Genomic DNA, 19,897 nt, shown 5'->3' on the forward strand with positions numbered 1-19,897 from the left:
TATGAACAGACAATTTTTAGATGAAGAAATCAAAGCTATATAAAAAAATGTTCCAAATCACTATGAATTAGAGAAATGCAAACCAAAACAATTCTGAGATATCATCTCCCACTCATTAGATTGCCTAAAATGACAAAAAGGCAAAAAAAAAAAAAAAAGTGGAAAAATGGGGACACTAATACAGTGTTGGTGGAAGTGTGACCAATCCAACAATTTTGGAGAATAATTTGTAATTACACCAAGAATTACAAAACTATGTATACCCTATATAAGCATACTTACAATAGCTCTCTTTAGCAAAAATATGGAAATTGAGGGGATAAGGGAAATGGCTAAACAAATTGTGGTATACGATTGTGATGGAATACTACTGTACCATAAGAAATGATGAAGAGCCTAATTTTAAAAAAACTTGGAAAGAATTATATGAGATAATGAACAGCAAAATGAGTAGAAACAAGAAAACATTATATACAGCCACAGATTTAATACTTGAAGAATAAATTGTGAATATTGACTCAAGAAGAAAATTTAAAAACCATGAAAAACATAATTTATATATACCTACCTATCTCCTAGATCAGTGATTCCCAAAGTGGGCGCCATCGCCCCCTGGTGGGTGCTGTAGCGATCCAGGGAGGCGGTGATGGCCACGGGTGCATTTATCTTTCCTATTAATTGTTATTAAAATTTTTTAAAATTTAATTTCCAGGGGGCTAAGTAATATTTTTTCTGGAAAGGGGGTAGTATGCCAAAAAAGTTTGGGAACCACTGTACTAGATGAACCCCTTCTATGATGTAGGGAAGGGCTGAGACACATAAATAAATTCTTCTAATAAAAATATAACTAATAAAAAAACCCTTACAACAATATCTCATTTTACCTTCATAACAACCCTGAGAGATAGATGCTATTATCATCTCCATTTTAGAGATAAATAAACTAAGGCAGCAAAGGCTAAGTGACTCACTCTGGGTTATATTGCTAATATGTGTCTGAGACAATATTTGAACTCGGGTATTCCAATCTCTAAGTTCAGCATTTAAAAGACTGTCAATCTAGACTCAATTTGTGTTTGGGTTTTTTTAAGGCAATGGAAAATATACAAAAAGCTTAAATCTCAGAAGTCAATTAGACAGCTAAATGCAGATGAATTGAGTGAAACTTATTCCAGCCAAGCACACAAAAGTTCCACTTCAAGCATTACGGTGGAAGAGAACATGAGTGCTTCACTTATTAAGTCTCCTGACCCTTAAATGAACTTTCTTAAACCTACTGAGGGGCAAAGGAACAATCAAAGACTTAAAGGATCTGAAAGTTTTGTACCTCTACTTAAATCATGTCATACATGGTTTTACATACTACCAAAAAACTATTCCCGAGTCCAGTTCTGAACTACAAAGAAACTTGGACAAAAAACAATTGGCTAGGAAGATCATAGAACCGTATTATATATTACAAAGTCTTTAATCTGGAAAGGAACTCAGAGGCTCTGATCCAATCCCTTCATTTTAGAAATAAGGACTTTTGAGCAGAGAGAGGCTGAATGACTTGCCCAACATCATATAGACATTGACAGAGAAAGAATTTAAACAGGATCCCATGATTCAGTGTTTTCCAAGTTCAATACTAATGGGTAAAATCACTTTATAATCTGGTCTGATTCATTATCCAAAGTCATAGCAACAAAATGAAGATATTAATCTGAAACTATAAAATGAGTAAATTTTTTAAAAATGAAAGAATATATTTCTTGTTTGCATACTAAATGTTAGAAGGTTGGGATTTTTCAGCAGAATATTGCATCCACAATAATTACTTATATCATTTATTTTATAAGAAAAATAAATTAATTTATTTTCAATGCAAGATATACTAAAACCTTTAGTAATAAATATGTGCCACAAATTAAACTTTTTTTATGCTACATACAAACGGAACAATAGTGCTTACTTCTGCTTTTTTTTTTTTAATTTGTAAGTTCCTTACCCATGAACTCTTCCATGGATTCCTCTTCTTCTTTCTTTACTTGTTTTGTCAGTAGTATGCCAGCTTTCTTGCACCGGTTTTTTACCTCATCGACTAGCTGTTTAAATTCATTCTGATGTTCCTTACCTGAAAGATAAAACGCTTTTTAAAGCAAAAAGTAAAAAAACCCAGCTATCCACTATTCCCACACTATGTATCCCAAAGTATGTTTATTAACAACACATTTTTATGGTACATAAGATCTGCAAAGCACTTTTCTCACCACAACCCCATAACAGGGGTTCTCTGTCATCAAGGATCTGTGATTACAAATGTGAAAATTACCTCCACCGCCACAGACAGCAACCACCTACAACTCAGCAGAAACACCATCAAGTCTGAGTTGGCGGAGACTCTGCAAGTGGAAGGGGCTGGCCCAGGTGCCGATGGCTGACTGGCAAGTGTCAGAGGTGACCCTGGCACCCAATTTCTATGAAAAGAAGTCCAGTATTCTATCCACTCACTATGCTCCATTATCTCTCTAAGCTAGAAAATACAAGCATTATTATTTAGCAATTTGGCAAATAGTTATGGTGTAGAAAGGTAAAATGAATTCCCCTTGGCCACAAAATTGGTAAGTGTTAGAGCCAGCATTTGACCTCAGGCCTACTAACTCAACCCCCAATGTTTTTCCTTTACTCTACTCCTGCTGCTTCAAAACACAGTAGGTTAATAAGATAATCTGACCAACAACTTAAGAATTATTTGCAACCAACTGTCAGAGGATGGAGCATATCAGGGCAATGGCATTTTAAAGGATCTACCTAGTTACCACTATTTATCTTCCTTTCCTTTCTCTCTTCTTCTATAAAGCAGGACTTTGAATTCAAAGTGAAAAGGCAATCAGCGTTCCAAAATACTAGAATGTCTCTGGAATATGGGGCACAAAAAGTCAAGATGAAGAGAATTTCAGAGACTCAGATCTAGACTGGTAAGAGACCTTAGAAATCATCTTGTCTACAATTTAAGAAACTGAGGCCCAAAGAAGTTAAGTATGTGGCAAAGATCACATAACTAATGAATGATTACTTGCATCCAGATTTAAAGCTAAGTTCCCAGGCTCCAAAATCAACTCTTTCCAACAGCCAATCCCACCTCCTAGGAACACAACAAAAGTCAAGGCACCCTACTTTCCTAAGCATGGTGCTCACCAGCGGTGTGGCCTTTGGGAAACCACTGAATCTTAGGGTACTCATCTACAAAATGAAGGGTCTGCTCTAGATGAGTTTAAGCCCTTACCCTGCTGCCCTTTGCTTCTCCCTCTTTCAGGGGATGATGGTACTTTACTGAAAATAGAAACTGTCTCTCCTAGGTTCTCTCATCACTTCTACATGAAAAATCTTTCTATATTCTCAAAATCCCTGGAATGATTGTGATATAAAGATAAAAGGCATTAATAAAACATGTTAAGGAATGACTTTCTCTTTAATAATCCTGGTTTGACAAGGCCTGGTCGGACACACAGTGTAGTGAACAGCATGCTGAGTCTGCAGTCATTAAGGCTTGGGTATGAATCCTCTGACCTAGGACAGATCATTTGCCTTCTACATGTCTTAGGCAACTTCCTAATGCACAGTAGATCACTGTAAGGAACTTCCTCCAACAATTTAAGCCACAGATTCTAGTTTTCTATGGCTTATAAAAATATACAACTTATCCTTTACAATCTTGGCTATTTCTAAGATTACGTAAACCTTTAAAAGTCAAGTATAGGAGTCTGCATTTTATTATAAAGGCAAGAAGGAGCTTTCCTGTAAACCAATTCCTTAGCAATGATAAAACATTCTTTCCAATTCCAAAATGTCTTGATTTTTTAAAATGCCTTTGATATGAAAAGGATTAAAAAACAGCATTAAGAGGGTTGTATTCCATTTTCTTTATGAATTCCCCAAAGTTAGCCAAGAATAGAAGGTAAAAAAGTCAAATTTATCCTCTTTCCTTTGTTCCAACATAAAGCCAACGTACAAGTCAAATCTTTGGTTTTTATCATTGCTGGCATAAGCCAGCAAAGGACTAGAATTATAGATAGGTCAATGGAGAATGTAAGTGAGCATGTTAGTCTTTTTAAGTCAATGCCCTAACGAAATCACTAACTAAAAGATTATAAATTTCTAGGTGATGACTAAGGTCACCGTCTCCTGAGAAAGAACACCTACTGCTAATCAACTTTGGAGAAGGGATTAAGTTTGGTCTCAAGGCTGCAGCAAGGAGCCTATATCTCTCTCTTTACAAGGGTCCCTCCAAATAAATTCATGGTTGCCTTTGAACTTAATGGGGCTGCATGGCATAGCAGCACAGCAGCATGTTAACATCCTTGCTGAAATTGAGTATTAGTCTCTAAAAACAATTATTTGCAGTTATTTAAGTCATTTATTTTCTAATTCACTGATAAAGCCCTCCACATTTCTTACAAGCAATGAAAGCAGAACACAGGACATAGTATTCTAATAAAGGTCTGGATTATCTTGCAATTAACACAAGTTTTTAGACATCTCAGGATTATACATTATATTCAGCTGCTTAGCAATATATAACATTGCTCACTCTTGTTCAATTTATGATTCACCGAAATTCTTTTCTGCAATATTTAGCCAAGTTACAGTAACTACTGAGAGAGCTTCCCTCCTATCTCCAATTTGGTATTTGTTTATCTTGTTTTCTCTCAAAGAGATTCTTCTATTTATTCCTACAGAATTTCAAAAACTAGAGGGAAAAAAATAACAAAATGTCTTTCAGCAAGCAGGCAATATTAAAATGAGTTACTATTTAGAAGACCAAGATTTGATATTAAAGTAAAGTTAAAACTCATAATAAGATGTGATGGGTTATCAGAAACTGCATAATAGAAGGAATAGCCCTTGTAGGGCTACATAAAGATAAAGATCATTAAAAAAAAGAAAATTTAAAGTTGAAAAAATAAAATGAAAGTGAGCCGGGTAATTATACAAATAAAATGAAAAACATTTTTGGAATATATATGAGAGCTACACATAATAGCACTAAAATTAGTCTAAGAAAAAGTATCATCGAGTGGCCCGAGCACAAGATTGTAAGCTGTGTTCCCTTTTTCTAATCAACCTGGTGTAATAACTAATCTCATATAGAATATTAGACCTCCTCCCTCCATGCCTTGACAGATAGTATCTCCTTACAGGCCTAGAATTTTCTTCTAAACTGCAACCCTTGGAAATCTCTGCACTCCCTTCCTCTTCCTGATCCCCTTCCTTTTCTCCTTCATCCCATTAGTGCCCTCTTTCTCCTGAAATCTCTTTGAATGTACTTTGTACCTACCCACCCCCCAACCGCCACTCACACTTCTCAACTGCTCAGGGAAAATAGAAGCTTCTTTGGGAAAGGGACTCTTTCATATTTGGCCCTATCTGTCCAGTAAAATTCAATGCCTTAACCCTAATAAATGTTCTTGGTAGTAATACATACGACCGCAAATTCATGTGGGATATAAACTTCTTGGTATCTTATTTTTTTATTATTTAACAAAATGAGAACAATCCTCTCTATTATTCATAAACTACTTTGGGATTAGCACAAAGTGGAAGGTACCATCAGTATTCATAGAACAGAGAGTCAGGTTTACAAGAGAGATAGGATGACTTTATCTAAATAAATATTTTAAATAAATTAAATCTACTTAAACATAAGACTAACATTCACAAAAAGCTTATGTATAACATCATTTTAAAATTTTAAGGTCTATAATTAGCCACTTATTTTGAGTTATATACTCAAAAAAAATTTGAGTGTTTATACTAAAGTAAATTATTAAAATAGACAATGAAAACTGCACCAAAAAGTAATAGGTAACCCAAGTTAACAATGTAAATAAAAATTTGCATTACTTACGATATTTACTGTGAATATCATCTATTTCTTTTTCCGTCTGGTTCTTTGTAAATACCATGGCCTGAAACTATTAAATAAAATTTAGCAAAGGCAAACAAGTTGGCAGAAAACCAAAATGAGTGTCACACATTATAAAATCTCAATTGCAATGTCTTCAAATTATAATACATTCCCTCTACCATACTCAGGCTTGGGAAGAATAATTCCATCAAGATAATGTTTTTGTGACCAATACACAGTGCCATACTGATAGAAGGTCACTGGAATGGAATGGATTCCATTATGGTAATGATTCCCTTATAGCATTCTTATACAAATGAATATTTTTAAATATACCAAATTTTCTGTTTTGTCAAACAGTTCTTTACACATCCACAGACACTTAAGAAATATTTGTACCTAGAAAGTTAGTGAAATCCATTTTCTTAAGGAAGAAGATAGCTCTCTTTCTTCTTTTTCCCCCAACTCCAACCCTTTCAGCAAATCAGGGCCATAGTAGAAAAGGAATTTTTCCTCATAAAAAGTATAGTACAGGCTACTAATTTTAAGCATGCTCTCCATGAACTCTTTCAGAGATCCATGATCTCATAAGTGTGGGCACTCTCCTCCACCAATGTTGGTCACAACCTTTCTGTGTTTTACATTAATTATTTGATGAATTGCTGTTATAGCTGAAAAAAAAAAACCATTATCACATGATAGCCAGCCTTTAACTTCTTAACTTAGCTAGACTTGTTCCCCAGTGAAGGCTATCTCTGGGTTTACACTTAAAAGCTCTTCCTGCTGATAGCACCTGCTAGAGCTTGCATCCTACACACAAAGCCTTTGAGAAATTAAGCACTTCTGGGCCTCATTGAAGAATTAGACATCAAGGCTTTCTTTTATAAAAAATTAAAAAGGAATTTATTCTAAAAGAGTAATTTTAGTTACTAATGAAAAGTAGAAAGAAATACTACTATTACTGGCTAGCTAGCCAGCCTTTACATAGTATCACCTATGTTCCAGGAACTATGCTAACCATTTTATAAATATTATCTCATTTTTTTCCATATAACAACTCTGAGAGTAAGTTATACTATTATCACTTCATTTTATAGATGAGGAAACTGAGGCCAGCAGAGGTTAAGTGACTTGCCCAGGATCATACAACCAGTAAGTGTCGAAGACTAGATTTGATCTCAGGTCTTCCTGTCTCTAGGTCCAGGGTTCTATGCACTATGGCACTTCCAGCTGCTTCTATAGGATTCATATTAAATTTTAAAAAAAAAATGAAATTGATTATTTCATTTCCTGCCAACTACTTGTCTATAGCAGCTTGCTTTTCAAAATCATCAACAGTCTAGAAAACAAAATCTATTTGGAAAGACATGAAACTTGTCCTAAACTATGATTTGCAAGCAAAAAAAGCAAAAATAGGCAATGGGGGCAATATGTTAGTGATTTCTTTCAGTGTTTCTTTCTCTCTAAAGCAGGGGTCGGCAACCTTTTTGGCCGTGAGAGCCATAAACGCCACATTTTTAAAATGTAATTTCATGAGAGCCGTACAGTGCTCACAGTGCCGCTCCTGTAACAGCGTCTGAAAAATAATTGGACTTTATGGCTTCTGCAGAAAGAGCCATATCTGGCCCTCGAAAGAGCCAGATATGGTTTGAGAGCCATACATTGCTGACCCCTGCTCTAAAGGGTTCAAATATTAACCAAGTAGGCTAGATGTAGACAATAGTGAGAAAGTTTACATCTCACCTTTCCTTATGATCTCAATGGAATACAAAGTACAAATTAATTTTTAATGCTAATTCATTTTTCCTACTGATAAAAAAAAAACATAGTTATTTTTATATGGTGTTTGAAGGTTTATAAAGCCCTTTACAGGTGTCATCTCACTTGACCCTCACACAACAATCCTGTGAGCTGGGCACTACCATGGCTATTCTCCTTTTACAAATGAAGAAACCAAGGCACAGAGGTTAAGTGACTTGCTCAAGGTCACAGGCCTAGAAGCCAAGGCCTCAATACAAGATGCTAATTCCAAAATTAGGGTTCCTTCTGTAACACACTGCCATTCAAATGTCATAGAATCTTAGAGCTTCAGAACTAAAAGAAGGTCAAGAAATTCACTGATCCAATAGAAACTGAAGCCTAAAGCATCTCACCAAGATAACATGGCTAAATAGTTCATGCCATAGCCAGAACTAGATGCCATTACTTCTAACTCTCAACCCTATACTCTTTCCACCATATTTTGCATTAGTTCATTAATGATACACTTTAAACAAAAGACAACTAGTGGCTCTGCTTTGGATTCCATCCCAAGTTAATATCCACAATATGAGAATGCAATACGTTATGTTGAAATGTGTCCCAATAGATTTCCTACTGAAAAGATTTCATGTTTTTCTATTATTTTAGTAACAATTTTCAACTACTCTTTTTTTCCCCAAAATTACTGAAATAAACACCATAAACTTACACTTTCATTCAGCTTATTTGATTCAAGATGTACTCGAGTCTTCTCTATATTTTCAATTTCTTTAACTATTTCAGCAACTGTTAAAATAAAGGTGTAAAATTGTGATACTTTTGATCTTGTTGACATATACAATCTAAAATGTGATTGAGAAGTCCTATCTCTACCCTCTCAAAGATTCTTCCTACTATATGTTTATGGAGTCTTGAAACATGAACAGACAATTCCTAGGAACTAAGCCATCAAAATAGTTAACTTCAGATTTAATTTTATTCACAGTTTGAACCCAGCTATTCTCAGAGGAAAGAAATAGCATCTTGAATTTATCCCTTTAGGTAATTTGATGATATGGCCATAGTATTTACTCTAATTCAACAAAACATTGGGACCTACCGTACCCCATCAGGCAGGACTGGTTTCAGATAGATTTCTGGAAAGATCATCTGGCCACTTGCCTTATCATATTTTGTCCTATGCTAATCTTTCATAATGATTTGACAGCTAACCCACTGCTGATGTTCTACACCATTCCCATTTATTCACTACCCCAACCTCATCAGCATTCTGGTTCCAGAGCTGGAAGTGAGACTATTTTCAGAATCAAGCTGCTAAATCCATTTTTTAATTTTTTATTTATTAACCTTTTTGTTAAACATTTATCACATAAAAGGTACTCGAAGGTGCAAGGAGGAGACAAAGGAGTATGAAATTAGGTTCCTACTCTCTAAGGTCTTATATTCTGCTTGGGGAGAGAAGAAAGGAGTATATGCATACAAAGATAATAGAAGGCAGTAAATCCCAAATGAATAGTACAGGCACTAAGTGCTTTAAGAGTTCAGACGATGGGGCTACTAGGTGACTCAGCACTAGGCCTAGAGACAGGAGGTCCTGGGTTCCAATCTGGCCTCAGATCCTTCCTAGCCATGTGACCCTGAACAAGTAACTTAACGCCCATTGCATAGCCCTTATCGCTCTTCTGCCTTGGAGCCAACACTCTAACATTGATTCTAAGACAGAAGGTAAGAGAAATTCAGACCAGGGAAGGCTTCATGGAGATCTTGAGATCTGAAATGAGATTTTAAGAGTAGGTAGAGAACTGTGATGAAGACAGAGAACAGCATGAGGAAAAATGTAGACAGAAATATACAAGAAATATTTGGGTAAGTAAACAGGTCAGTTTGGTTAGAGGGGAAAGCATAGCAAACTAGCCATTCTAGAGGGCAATTTGGAAGGACTCTACAACTGTGCATACCTTTTGATCTATCAATACCATTACAAGGTCTGTATCCCAAAGAAATAAAAAAGGGGTGGGGGGGGGGGGGGACTATTTGTACAAAAATATTTATAGCATCTCTTTTTGTGGTAGCAAAAAATTGGAAATTATTAGGTTGTCCATCAATTGGGGAATAGCTAAATAAGTTGTAGTATAGGATAGTGACAGAATACTACTGTACTAAAAGAAATAATGAGCAGGATGATGTCAGAAAAATCTGGAAAGACTTATATGAATAGATACAAAGTCTAGTAAGCAGAACCAGATCACTGTATGCTGCGACAGCAATATTTTCTGATGAACCATGAATAACCTAGTGATTCTCAGCAATGCAGTGATCTAAAACAATCCCAAAGACTCATGATGAAAAATGCCAACTGCCCTCTAAGAAAGAACTGATGGAGTCTGAATGCAGAATGAAACATACTTTTTGTTTCATTTTCTTTCTTCTTCTTTTTTTTTAATTTGGCATCTCTTCCACAAAGTGACTAACATGGAAAATTGTTTTACATGAATGCATATGTAAAATCTTACCAGATTATTTATTGTCTTATTGCTTATTGCAGGAAAAAGGCAGGAAGAGAACAAAGAAGGGTTAGAAGAAGGGAGAGAATTTGGAAGTCAAAAAAATTTTTTAAATCAATGTTTAAACAAGTATGTGAAGGAAAATAGTAAAAAGTCTGGAAAGGTAAGTTAAGAATAGATGGGGAAAAGGGGGCAGCTGGGTAGCTCAGTGGAGTAAGAGTTAGGCCTAGAGACGGGAGGTCCTGGGTTCAAACCCGGCCTCAGCCACTTCCCAGCTGTGTGACCCTGGGCAAGTCACTTGACCCCCATTGCCCACCCTTGCCAATCTTCCACCTATGAGACAATACACCGAAGTACAAGGGTTTAAAAAAAAAAAAAAAAAGAATAGATGGGGAAGAACAATGTGTACCCAATTAATGAGTCTGCATTATATTCTATTGGCAAAGGATAGTCAGTAAAGATTTTTTGAAGGGGATAATAACAGGAGATAATTAAAATTATCATTGGTCCTGCTCCCTGCTTCCCTGCCTTCATAAAGTCTGAAAAAATGAATTCTAAGACTTTAAGTTGAGAAGCATTAAAAAAAAGGTTTGCTATCACTTGATGTTAAATTTAAAAGCTTAAGCTAAAACCAAAAGTGGTTTGTCATTAAACTTCAGCAAATTTAGAAGGTCAAAGTTTATAGGGAAGAAATCTTTATTCTAAACTGTACTTTTTTTGTACACCTACGATATACATCTATTCTAATAAATTCTTTGCAGTTTTATAAGAGCAAATTTTCAAACAATAATTTTCAGACTTTATCATCTTCAAATTATATAGCTACAATCTACAGAGTTTTAAGTTCTATTGAAAATTGTTTCTAATTCTTCATCAGGAATTTTATCAATTGGATGGCAATTGTTACTGAATTCTTTGATTACTACTGTGTCAGTGACATGATATGAAAAACAAATAATCTCAGCAATCAGGCCTACATAAAAGGAGGCTCCCTATTATATTTTGTGGATAATTTCAAGTGGGAATATAGAAGTACAAATTGCATTTCAGTGTCTTGTTTTTAATCAAAGAAAAATAGAGCTAAGTCCTGATGAGTGTGAATAATAAATTCCACAAAGAGGTCAATGCATTCAAACTGGCACAATTTTAAGTTATTATTATGTAAAAAGTGGTCACTATTTCTAAGCCAATTGAAATATGCAGAGCAAATTTGAATAATACAACCACTCCATTATATCACACTAATTAGGGGATGTCATCATTGGTTTTATTGAGTTTCTGGACAAGAAGTACAAAAGGAATCTAGTTTCTTAAATGTACCTGTGTACATGTTAAATACATAAAAAGAAAAAACAATGACACAAGAAAATAATAATGCTGCCATATAATAATTATAGATTTCTGCTGATCTGTCATAAAATCCTCTAACTCTAATCCTCTATGTTTAGGAATACAAACTTGAATTTTTTATAGCTTTCAATTTTGACCTAAATTTATTTTGAACAGTATTTTAAACCTATTTTTATAGATTACTGGGATCTATCATTTTGTCAGACTTTTCCCTTGGGCCCTAGGACAAGCAAGCAATGAATGAAAGGTATGATAAAGAGAATGAAAAAGTAAAGAAAAAGTAAAAGTGAAGTTGTTCTGTTTTAGACTCAATCTCAAATCTCCACATAGTATTTCAAGAACCTCTTAACATTCAGCCAAACAAACTGGTTGATCTTGAGGAAACGAGGGGCAGGAAACAAGACTATTCTGAAAAATTTGATGGGAACTTGATAGACTCAAGTTGTGTTTCTCCCCCTGTGGCAATCACAACTTCAACCTGAAAGCCACATATTTGCAAGCATACCTGATTTGGGATGTAAAGAATCACACTGGGCATTGTACATGTGCACAAATTCTTGATGCCGTCTAATAAGCTGCTGTTTGTTCCCATGACTAGACAGTCCGTGTTCCTTGAGTTTTTTCCTTAAGTCCCGATCAGAGAGCAAGTTGTAAACAACTTTGGGCATTGTCTTCCTTTTATTAACAGAACTAAAAAAAAGATAAAAAAGGGAGTTTAGTGAAGATCATCTTGGATGTTAAAACATCATTTTAGAAGAACTTTCATTTAAGAATCTCAAAAGGGCTCTTTCCTGCCGTGTCCATAAAAACAGAGATATCAGTTCAGTTACAGCACGAGTGCTATGAAATGAACTGGAGGTGGGATGGAGAAAGACCCCTGCCCCCTCTCCTTTTTAGACCCAGAATGTTTGTGTGGTTGTTTCATTTTGTCCTTCTCTGTATCAGGTGCTAGCAGCAACCCCAACCATACATGAGAGTCAGAGCCATGGTGAGAGTAAGACCTTCTAGCCAAGATTCCAGGGAGAATGTTGCAGTCAGCCAGCTCAGCAGGGAAACCCTGAGAAGCCAGAGTGTCCTGGAATTTAAGCACAAGGTGGATTTTGGACTTAGAATTGGGACTGCACACTATAGGAACCAAGCTAAGCTGTTTGTATATTTGTTTTATACTTTGGAAGTTAACATTTCTTTTTTAAAAGCTAATCCTTCAAATCCTTCAAATCTAGTGGTAAATAGAAGTAGGATGCTGATAAGCCCTCCTTAAATTTAAGGGAACACCACAAGTGAGCTGCACTGGTGTGACTTTCTAAACTTTTCATGTGTTGATAATTGACTGTTTAAGTACTGCTACTTTTTGTTTTGCTGGATTCTTAATATAAGCATTGATATACTGACACATTCTATATTACTGAGTCTTAAAAATAAGTATTGATATTAAATTTAATGTAAGCATCACTAAGTTGCTATGGTCTGGCAGAAATATTTATATTGTTTGTGGCATTTAACCCAACCTAGACTACTTGCCTTTTGTAAAAGAAAATGTCCTACAACTTCTTAGGATGAAATAAGCAGCTGACATTCTTTGCTACTTCTCTAGGTGATCCTACTTGTCTTCTTGTCTGGATAGATGAGTTTGTAATTCCATTTTGCTTACCCTGGTAATAGCAAGAACACATTATGGGGGCAGGGGTGGGAGAATTTTAGAGTGCCCTTTGGAAAATGGACCCAAAGGAAATTAACTGGACTTCTAAGAGCGAATTACCTATAATACAGGAGGATGGACTCTTAGAGGATCTGGGTATACTCTGTGTAGAAAGGGACACTTTTTGTCTAGATTCTAGTTGAACAGCATTATACCCTGAATCATGGAAGAGGTTCTACCTAGGACCATTTTCTTATCTGAGAAAAGAGGTAAGAGGTGATTCACTAGTTGATTCCAGGCCCCAAATCCCTAGGGGATAGAGCACCAAGTAATTTGAAAAACTCAGTGTGGACCGGGTTTCCCTGTAAAATGTGAAGACCATTTGCTCTACCTGTTTTTGCTCTTTCTCTCACTTGTGCATTATGAAAAGCCCTGCACAGCTAAGACCAAGCAAACTCTGTGAAATGTTCCTTGTTATAGGAATTTGGAAAACTTTGCATTTGGGGATAATTGTGATTTCTGTTTGTACATGTGGGATTAACCACATTGGCTGTTTTGACACTTAAGTATATGACATTGGAGAATTGAGTGAAGGGAAATTGCTTATACCTCCTTGGAGACTACAAAGGGACTACTCTGAATACAGATGCATTACTATGTATTTGCTGGGAACATCAACTTTGAAATAGGAGAAATGTACAATGGGGGCTTTGAAGCATGCTCAGATGGCCCAACATGGAGGCATCTTGATATCCTGAATCTCCTACCATGTCCTCTTCGCTAGGTGGCCAAAATAGAAGTTAGAGTCATAGTAGCCTTGGAGTCAGGATTCCAAACCAGTCACTGCAGCCAGCTAACCCTGTGGGGAGCCCTGAGAAGCCATGATGCAGGAATAAATTCCAAGGAGGGCTCTGGACTTGGAACTAGGCCTGTTATTTACAGGACATAATAAAGCTAAGATGTTTGTATATTTTGTTCTATACTTGTAAAATAAATTATTTTTTGTCAAAAAAAAAAAAAAAAAAACTCAAAAGGTACCTCAAAGCTTCTTTAATAGTGAATTGGAAAATATAGACAATGACAACCATAGTCACACTGGTAAGAGAAGCAATAAAGAGAACTCACTCCCTTTCTTGTTGCTTTAGTTTTCAGATTATCTATTCTTCTTAAAGGCTGAAATGTAATCAGCAATGTTATGATCAATTTGAAGTTAATATACTAAGAGAATACTACTGAACATGGGAATGCAGGATGAAATATCATGTAATAATAAAAGAAAACAATCTGAAAGCCTGATAGACTAAGGAATTTTGAAGCATCAAAATACGCTGTGTACTACAGAGGAGTAATAATGAGAAGAATTCAGTTCAAAGCAACAAACACTTACTAAGTCCTGTTATGTACAAAATACTTTGCAATGTCCTGAGGTGCAAAAACAGCTTACTAGGAGGAGCTTGTATTACATTCCACTGATCACATAAATAAGTAAACTTAAATTTGAAGAAGGAGAAACCATTAAGTCTGAGAAGTAACCAGGAAAGGTTTCCCAGAAGAAGTGGCACTTGAGCTCACACTTGAAGGAAGCTATGGCTTTTGAGAGCGAGAGGAAAAAAGGGTATATTCACTTTTTAATCATATTCTGGAAAAGACATCTCAGGTATAATAAGTAGAGCTCTCTAGGGAGACATTTCAGAGTATGGTTCTTTTCAGAACCAGTTTTAAAGAGTTGGTTAGCTCAGCAGAGAACTGAACTATACTCTGTACATTCTGTGGGTGGAAAAATCTTAGTCAAAAAGCAAGGTTTGTTTATATGATATGAGGATAAATTTGTAATATGCCAAATCTAATATACTTAGATGCCTTTCGTTTCAGAGGCTTGTAAGATTTCTTCATGACCATCATAACGGGCCTTGCTTTTGATGTATTTTATGATTGAAAAAGCAGTCTCACTTCTTTAGATATTGTAGCTATTCAGAAACATCAGAGTTTGGCAAGATTTTACTTTTCTAAGATACCAGATGTTCAAAAAAATGCATCCGCGACTTGTACTAAATAGTGCTGTGTCCCTCTATAAAAAGTCAGACCAAAGCCAATAGCTGTACAATATAGCCTAGCATTAGGATTTCTAAAGTTTTTCATAAATCACAGAAAAGAATAGGTTATATATTAGTTTTTTAGGTAAAAGATAAGTTTTCATTAGTGCATGTTTTATCACTTCCTACTATAAAAACACAAATCAGCTTTCTACTTAGATAATGATAAAATGTAGAGTACAATCATTTGTGCTATTTTTAATTTTCTAAAACACACTGAATGTTCAGTGGTAAAGCACTTCTAGTGACATCCTCAAATGGGAAACAAAACCCTTGCTCTCAATCTAGCTAATGATAAAAATAAAATTGTAATTTAATTAGGACCTGTTATAAAGAACATCCTTTCTCCCCCAAAGAGATATTACAATTATACTATATACTCAAATGGCACCACAATGAAGATCAGAGCTTATACTTATGGTTTTATCCAAATCAGTTCCCAGCAAATGACAATTTAACCAAAAAAATTAGACATGTCAGATATTCAAAATGCTCATAGCAAACAATGATTTTGTATTCTTACAAGTAAAATTGCTCTATACTGAAAAAAAAAAATAGAGATGGAGGAATGCAGTTGAGATACAATGACTGGAGCCAGGCTGGCTGGTGGGAATCAAGATACCAGACTAATGATCCTTCAGAATAAAATACAAGAGAGAGCTAGTGAATTTATTGAGATTAAACCTATTCCTAGAGAAGGTGCTATCAAACTCCAGTGTTGACAAGAATCAGATTAAAATGTAATTGGGAAACATTTAACAAAAAACACAACATAAATGTTATTGGTTTGTGGTTTTTTGAAGTCAATATGAGGGCATACACAGATCCATTTCTACTTAAGTTTTTCTCCACTGGTATAGAAAATGGAATGGAAAGGGAAGAGACTAAAAGTTGAAATACCAGTTGAGAGTTTATTATAGTCATACAACAACAACTGATGAGAGTCTGAAATGCACATCTGAAGTAGAAATGGTGGCAGAATTTATAAGACCTGGCAACTGTCCCAATTTGGTTTATAGGGACTGCAATGGGAGAAAGAGTTCGATATGACTATGAAGTTACAAATCTGGGTAACTAGAAAGATGTTGGTTCCATGAAGAAAAATAAAGAAAGAGGGAAAGGGACAGCTAACTAAAGTACAAGAATTATTGAATAAAATTTTAGATGTTTTGAATTTGAGTTGCAGATGGGGCATCTAGAGAGTTAATGTGGTATAAAAGCATTAGTGATCACTTTTCAAAGGATACAAAGTAATTTAAGTAAGGGCTTAACTTCCTCCCTTTGCCTTCATATCTAAATATTTAGGACTGGTTCTCCAATTGTATTCATTGGACAGACATGTTGTTAATAACTACCTACTTTCAGTTCAATAATTTGCAAGGTTGTCCAGATGATATATAAACCTAGACTTCAAAGATCAATGCCTTAAAACTTGGTTGGAAAGAAGACTCAAACTTATAAAACATTAATAATAGTATGTATGAAGAAGAATCAACAACATAGATAATTTTTATTTCTCAGAAATATTACCTATGATCTACACATTGCAGTCCTGGGGCAAGAACACTAGGAAAAACCAGCACTAGTGGCCAAGGAACAGGGGACTCTGGCCACAGTTCCAAGGGGGTAAAGGAGTGCTTTCGGTTACTCCCAGCCAGAGCACAGGCTGGGAAAGCATTAAACACAGCTCTCCTGGGATCATGCCCAACCTACCACCTTGGAAGAACTGAAAGCAGAGGAATCCTCAGAGCCAGCTCTGAAGGCAGCTTCACAAAGAACCTGAAACCTGGAACAGTGCTCCCTTTTCCAAAGTTATAGAGGCAAACTTTAACAGTTTTTTAAATTAAAAGGAAGAAATAGGCTGGAAAATAAACAAACAACAAAAAAAGAAACCCAATATTGAAAGTTATTTTGGTGACAGGTAAGTCCAAAACACAAAAAAGATAACAAAGTCAATATTGCTGCATCCAAGCCTCCAAGAAAAATACTAATTGCTCTCAAAAAAGAGCTCAAAAAGGACTTTTAAAAATCAAATAAGGGAGGTAGAAGAAAAATTAGAAAAATAAATGGGAGTGATACAGAAAAATCACATAAAAAAGTCAACATCTTGGTTAAGGAGATATAAGAAAACAATGAAGACATTAAGACCTTAAAAAACACAATAAGGCAGTGGTAAAAGAGGAATGAAAACCTAATGAAGACAAGAATGTCTTTTAAAAAAGCATAATTGGCCAAATGGAAAAAAATATTTAAAAATACACTAAAGAATTGGCCATATGAAAAACGAGGTGCTTTCAAACATTCCTGGTGAAAAGACCAGAGGTGAATGGAAAATTTGACTCTCAAAAACAAGACTCAAGAGAAGTATAAACAGGAAGGAGAAATCAAAAGATATTCATTAGGCTAAATTGTGTACATCTCTGCCTAGAGAGATGGCTGTAATAGCTCCAAGGAACTTTATCACTGTTGGAGCAATTAAGAGGGAGAGAACATAGATGAAAGACAGAGATGTGAGTTGAATATGATGAGATGATATTTAAAAAAAAAAGAAAAGGAAAAGAAAATAGAATGAGTTAACTATCTAACATAAAAGAGGCATGAAAGAACTTTTACAGTGGAGGGGAAGATGGGGAGGAAGTGAGGAGAACATGTGAACCTTAGTCTCATCAAAATTGGCTCAATGAGAGAAGAATATACACAAATCATATAGAAAGTACAGGACAGGAGGAGGGGAAGGGGGGATGGGGCTTATGAAAAGAGGGCAAATAGAGGTCAGAAATAAAAAATCAGGAAATAGGATGGAGAGTAATACAGTGCAAAATGGTTTTACAAGTCTCTCTAATAAAGGCCTCATTTCTCAAATACATAGAGAAATGGGTTGAATATATAGGATTACAAGTCATTCCCTAAAATGATAAAATTGTCAAAGGATGAAAAGGCAGTTCTCAAAGTAATTGAAGCTCTCTTTAGTCAAGCAAAAAATGCCCTAAACTGCTATTAGAGAAATGCAAATGAAAACAACTGTGAGGTATCATCCCACACTTATTAGACTGGCTATTATGACAGAAAAGGAAAATGGCAAAACTTGGATGGGATATGGGAAAACTGAGACATCGATGTACCTCTACGGAAGTTGTGAACTGATTCAATCATTGGACCTATGCCCAAAGGTCTAAAAAAGACAGTTGATTGCCTCTGACTATCACAAAGAAATAAAAAACAAAAAAGGGAAGGACTTCTATGTACAAAAATATTTAAAGTAGCACTTTCTGTGGAAGCAACGAATTGGAAAGTGAGGGGATATCCATCAACTGGGGAATGGCCGATGGAATATTATTGTGCTGTAAGAAATGACAAGCAAGAGAAGCTCAGAAAAACCTGGAAAGATTTACATGAACTAAAGCAGTGAAATAAGCCAAACCAGGGAACACTGTACTTGATGACAGGAATACTGTACAACAAAAAACTGTGAATAACTTAGCTATTCTCGACAATACAGTGATCCAAAACTATCCCAAAAGACTCATGATAAAAAAATATCATGTTTCCAGAAAAAAGGAACTGATAAGAATTTGAATTAAGACCTAAGAAAACCTTTTTCACTTTCTTAATTTGTTTTTTATTCCAGTTTTCTTCTACAAAAGGATTAATATGGAAAAATGTTTTACATGTAAAATCTTTATGAGACTGCTTATCATCTCAAGAGGGCAAGGTTTTGGGGGGTACAAAGGGAGGAAGGGAAGAATTTGAGACTCAAAATTCTTTGAAGAATGTTGGAAATTGGAGGCTGCCAGACTGTCCTGTGTTCAAATCTGGCCTCAGGCATTTCCCTGTATGTCCTTAGGCAAGTCACTTAGCTCCCACTGCCTAGTCCTTACTACACTTCTGCCTTGAAATCAATATATAGTATTGTTTCAAGGACAGAAGATAAGGGTTTGTTTATTTTTTAATGTATGTTTTTACATGTAATGGGGAAAAAATTAGATTAAATTAAATAATTAACAAGCAAGAAGTAGCTAAACTGCTGCATAACACAGGAGCTCATTTCCATAATACTTGCCACAAATACTTTTTCTCACAGGAGTAATTTTAAAGAATATAATCTATTTGCTTTATGTTAATTTGAAGTAATAAAAAAATTCCACAAAAAAAAAATGAACTTTATCAACCAGGATTCCAAAAGGACAGAAGGGTATATTCGAGATACAGAATGAAACATATACTTTTTTTTTTTAACATGGCCAGTTTGGGGAGTTATTTTGCTTGACTGTACATATTTGTTTGAAAGATTTTTTTTTCCTTTCTCAGTTGGGAGAGGTAGATAAAAAAAAAGAGAAAATAAATGCTTAATTTAAAAAACCAATTTTTTAAAAATCTTGAGAAAAAGGGAAAAGTAAGTCAAATATGAATTTGATTTACTTAACTTAATTTAACTTAATTAAGTGAGTTAATTGAAATGATTTTGCAGTATTTAGTTGTCTAGTTAGAAGCAAATTCACCTAAAAGGAACCACCCAGATAGGATGAATATATTAGAACAGATCATGCAGTTGCAGACTTTTAAGTAAAAAACTAAACTGAAAAATAGTTTGTATGGCAAAATAAGAAACTATCTGTTAATCTGGAACTTTCGCCTCTAATCGTCCATCTGCAAAATTACA

General features: G+C 35.2%; 1 protein-coding gene across 1 annotated transcript in view; it reads right to left on the reverse strand.

Annotated features, from left to right (window-relative positions):
• The window catches only part of RAD18 (RAD18 E3 ubiquitin protein ligase), a 123,807-nt gene that overhangs the window by 63,234 nt on the left and 40,676 nt on the right, over positions 1 to 19,897 (reverse strand). Inside the window, exons 8-11 of the mRNA XM_044675981.1 lie at positions 12,011 to 12,195; positions 8,361 to 8,437; positions 5,891 to 5,957; positions 1,991 to 2,116 (exon numbers count right to left, since the gene is read on the reverse strand). Coding sequence (XP_044531916.1) covers positions 1,991 to 2,116; positions 5,891 to 5,957; positions 8,361 to 8,437; positions 12,011 to 12,195 — 455 coding nt within the window. The remainder of the gene's footprint in view (positions 1 to 1,990; positions 2,117 to 5,890; positions 5,958 to 8,360; positions 8,438 to 12,010; positions 12,196 to 19,897) is intronic.

The sequence above is a fragment of the Gracilinanus agilis genome, chromosome 1 (genome assembly GCF_016433145.1).
Source record: "Gracilinanus agilis isolate LMUSP501 chromosome 1, AgileGrace, whole genome shotgun sequence".
NCBI lineage: Eukaryota > Metazoa > Chordata > Mammalia > Didelphimorphia > Didelphidae > Gracilinanus > Gracilinanus agilis.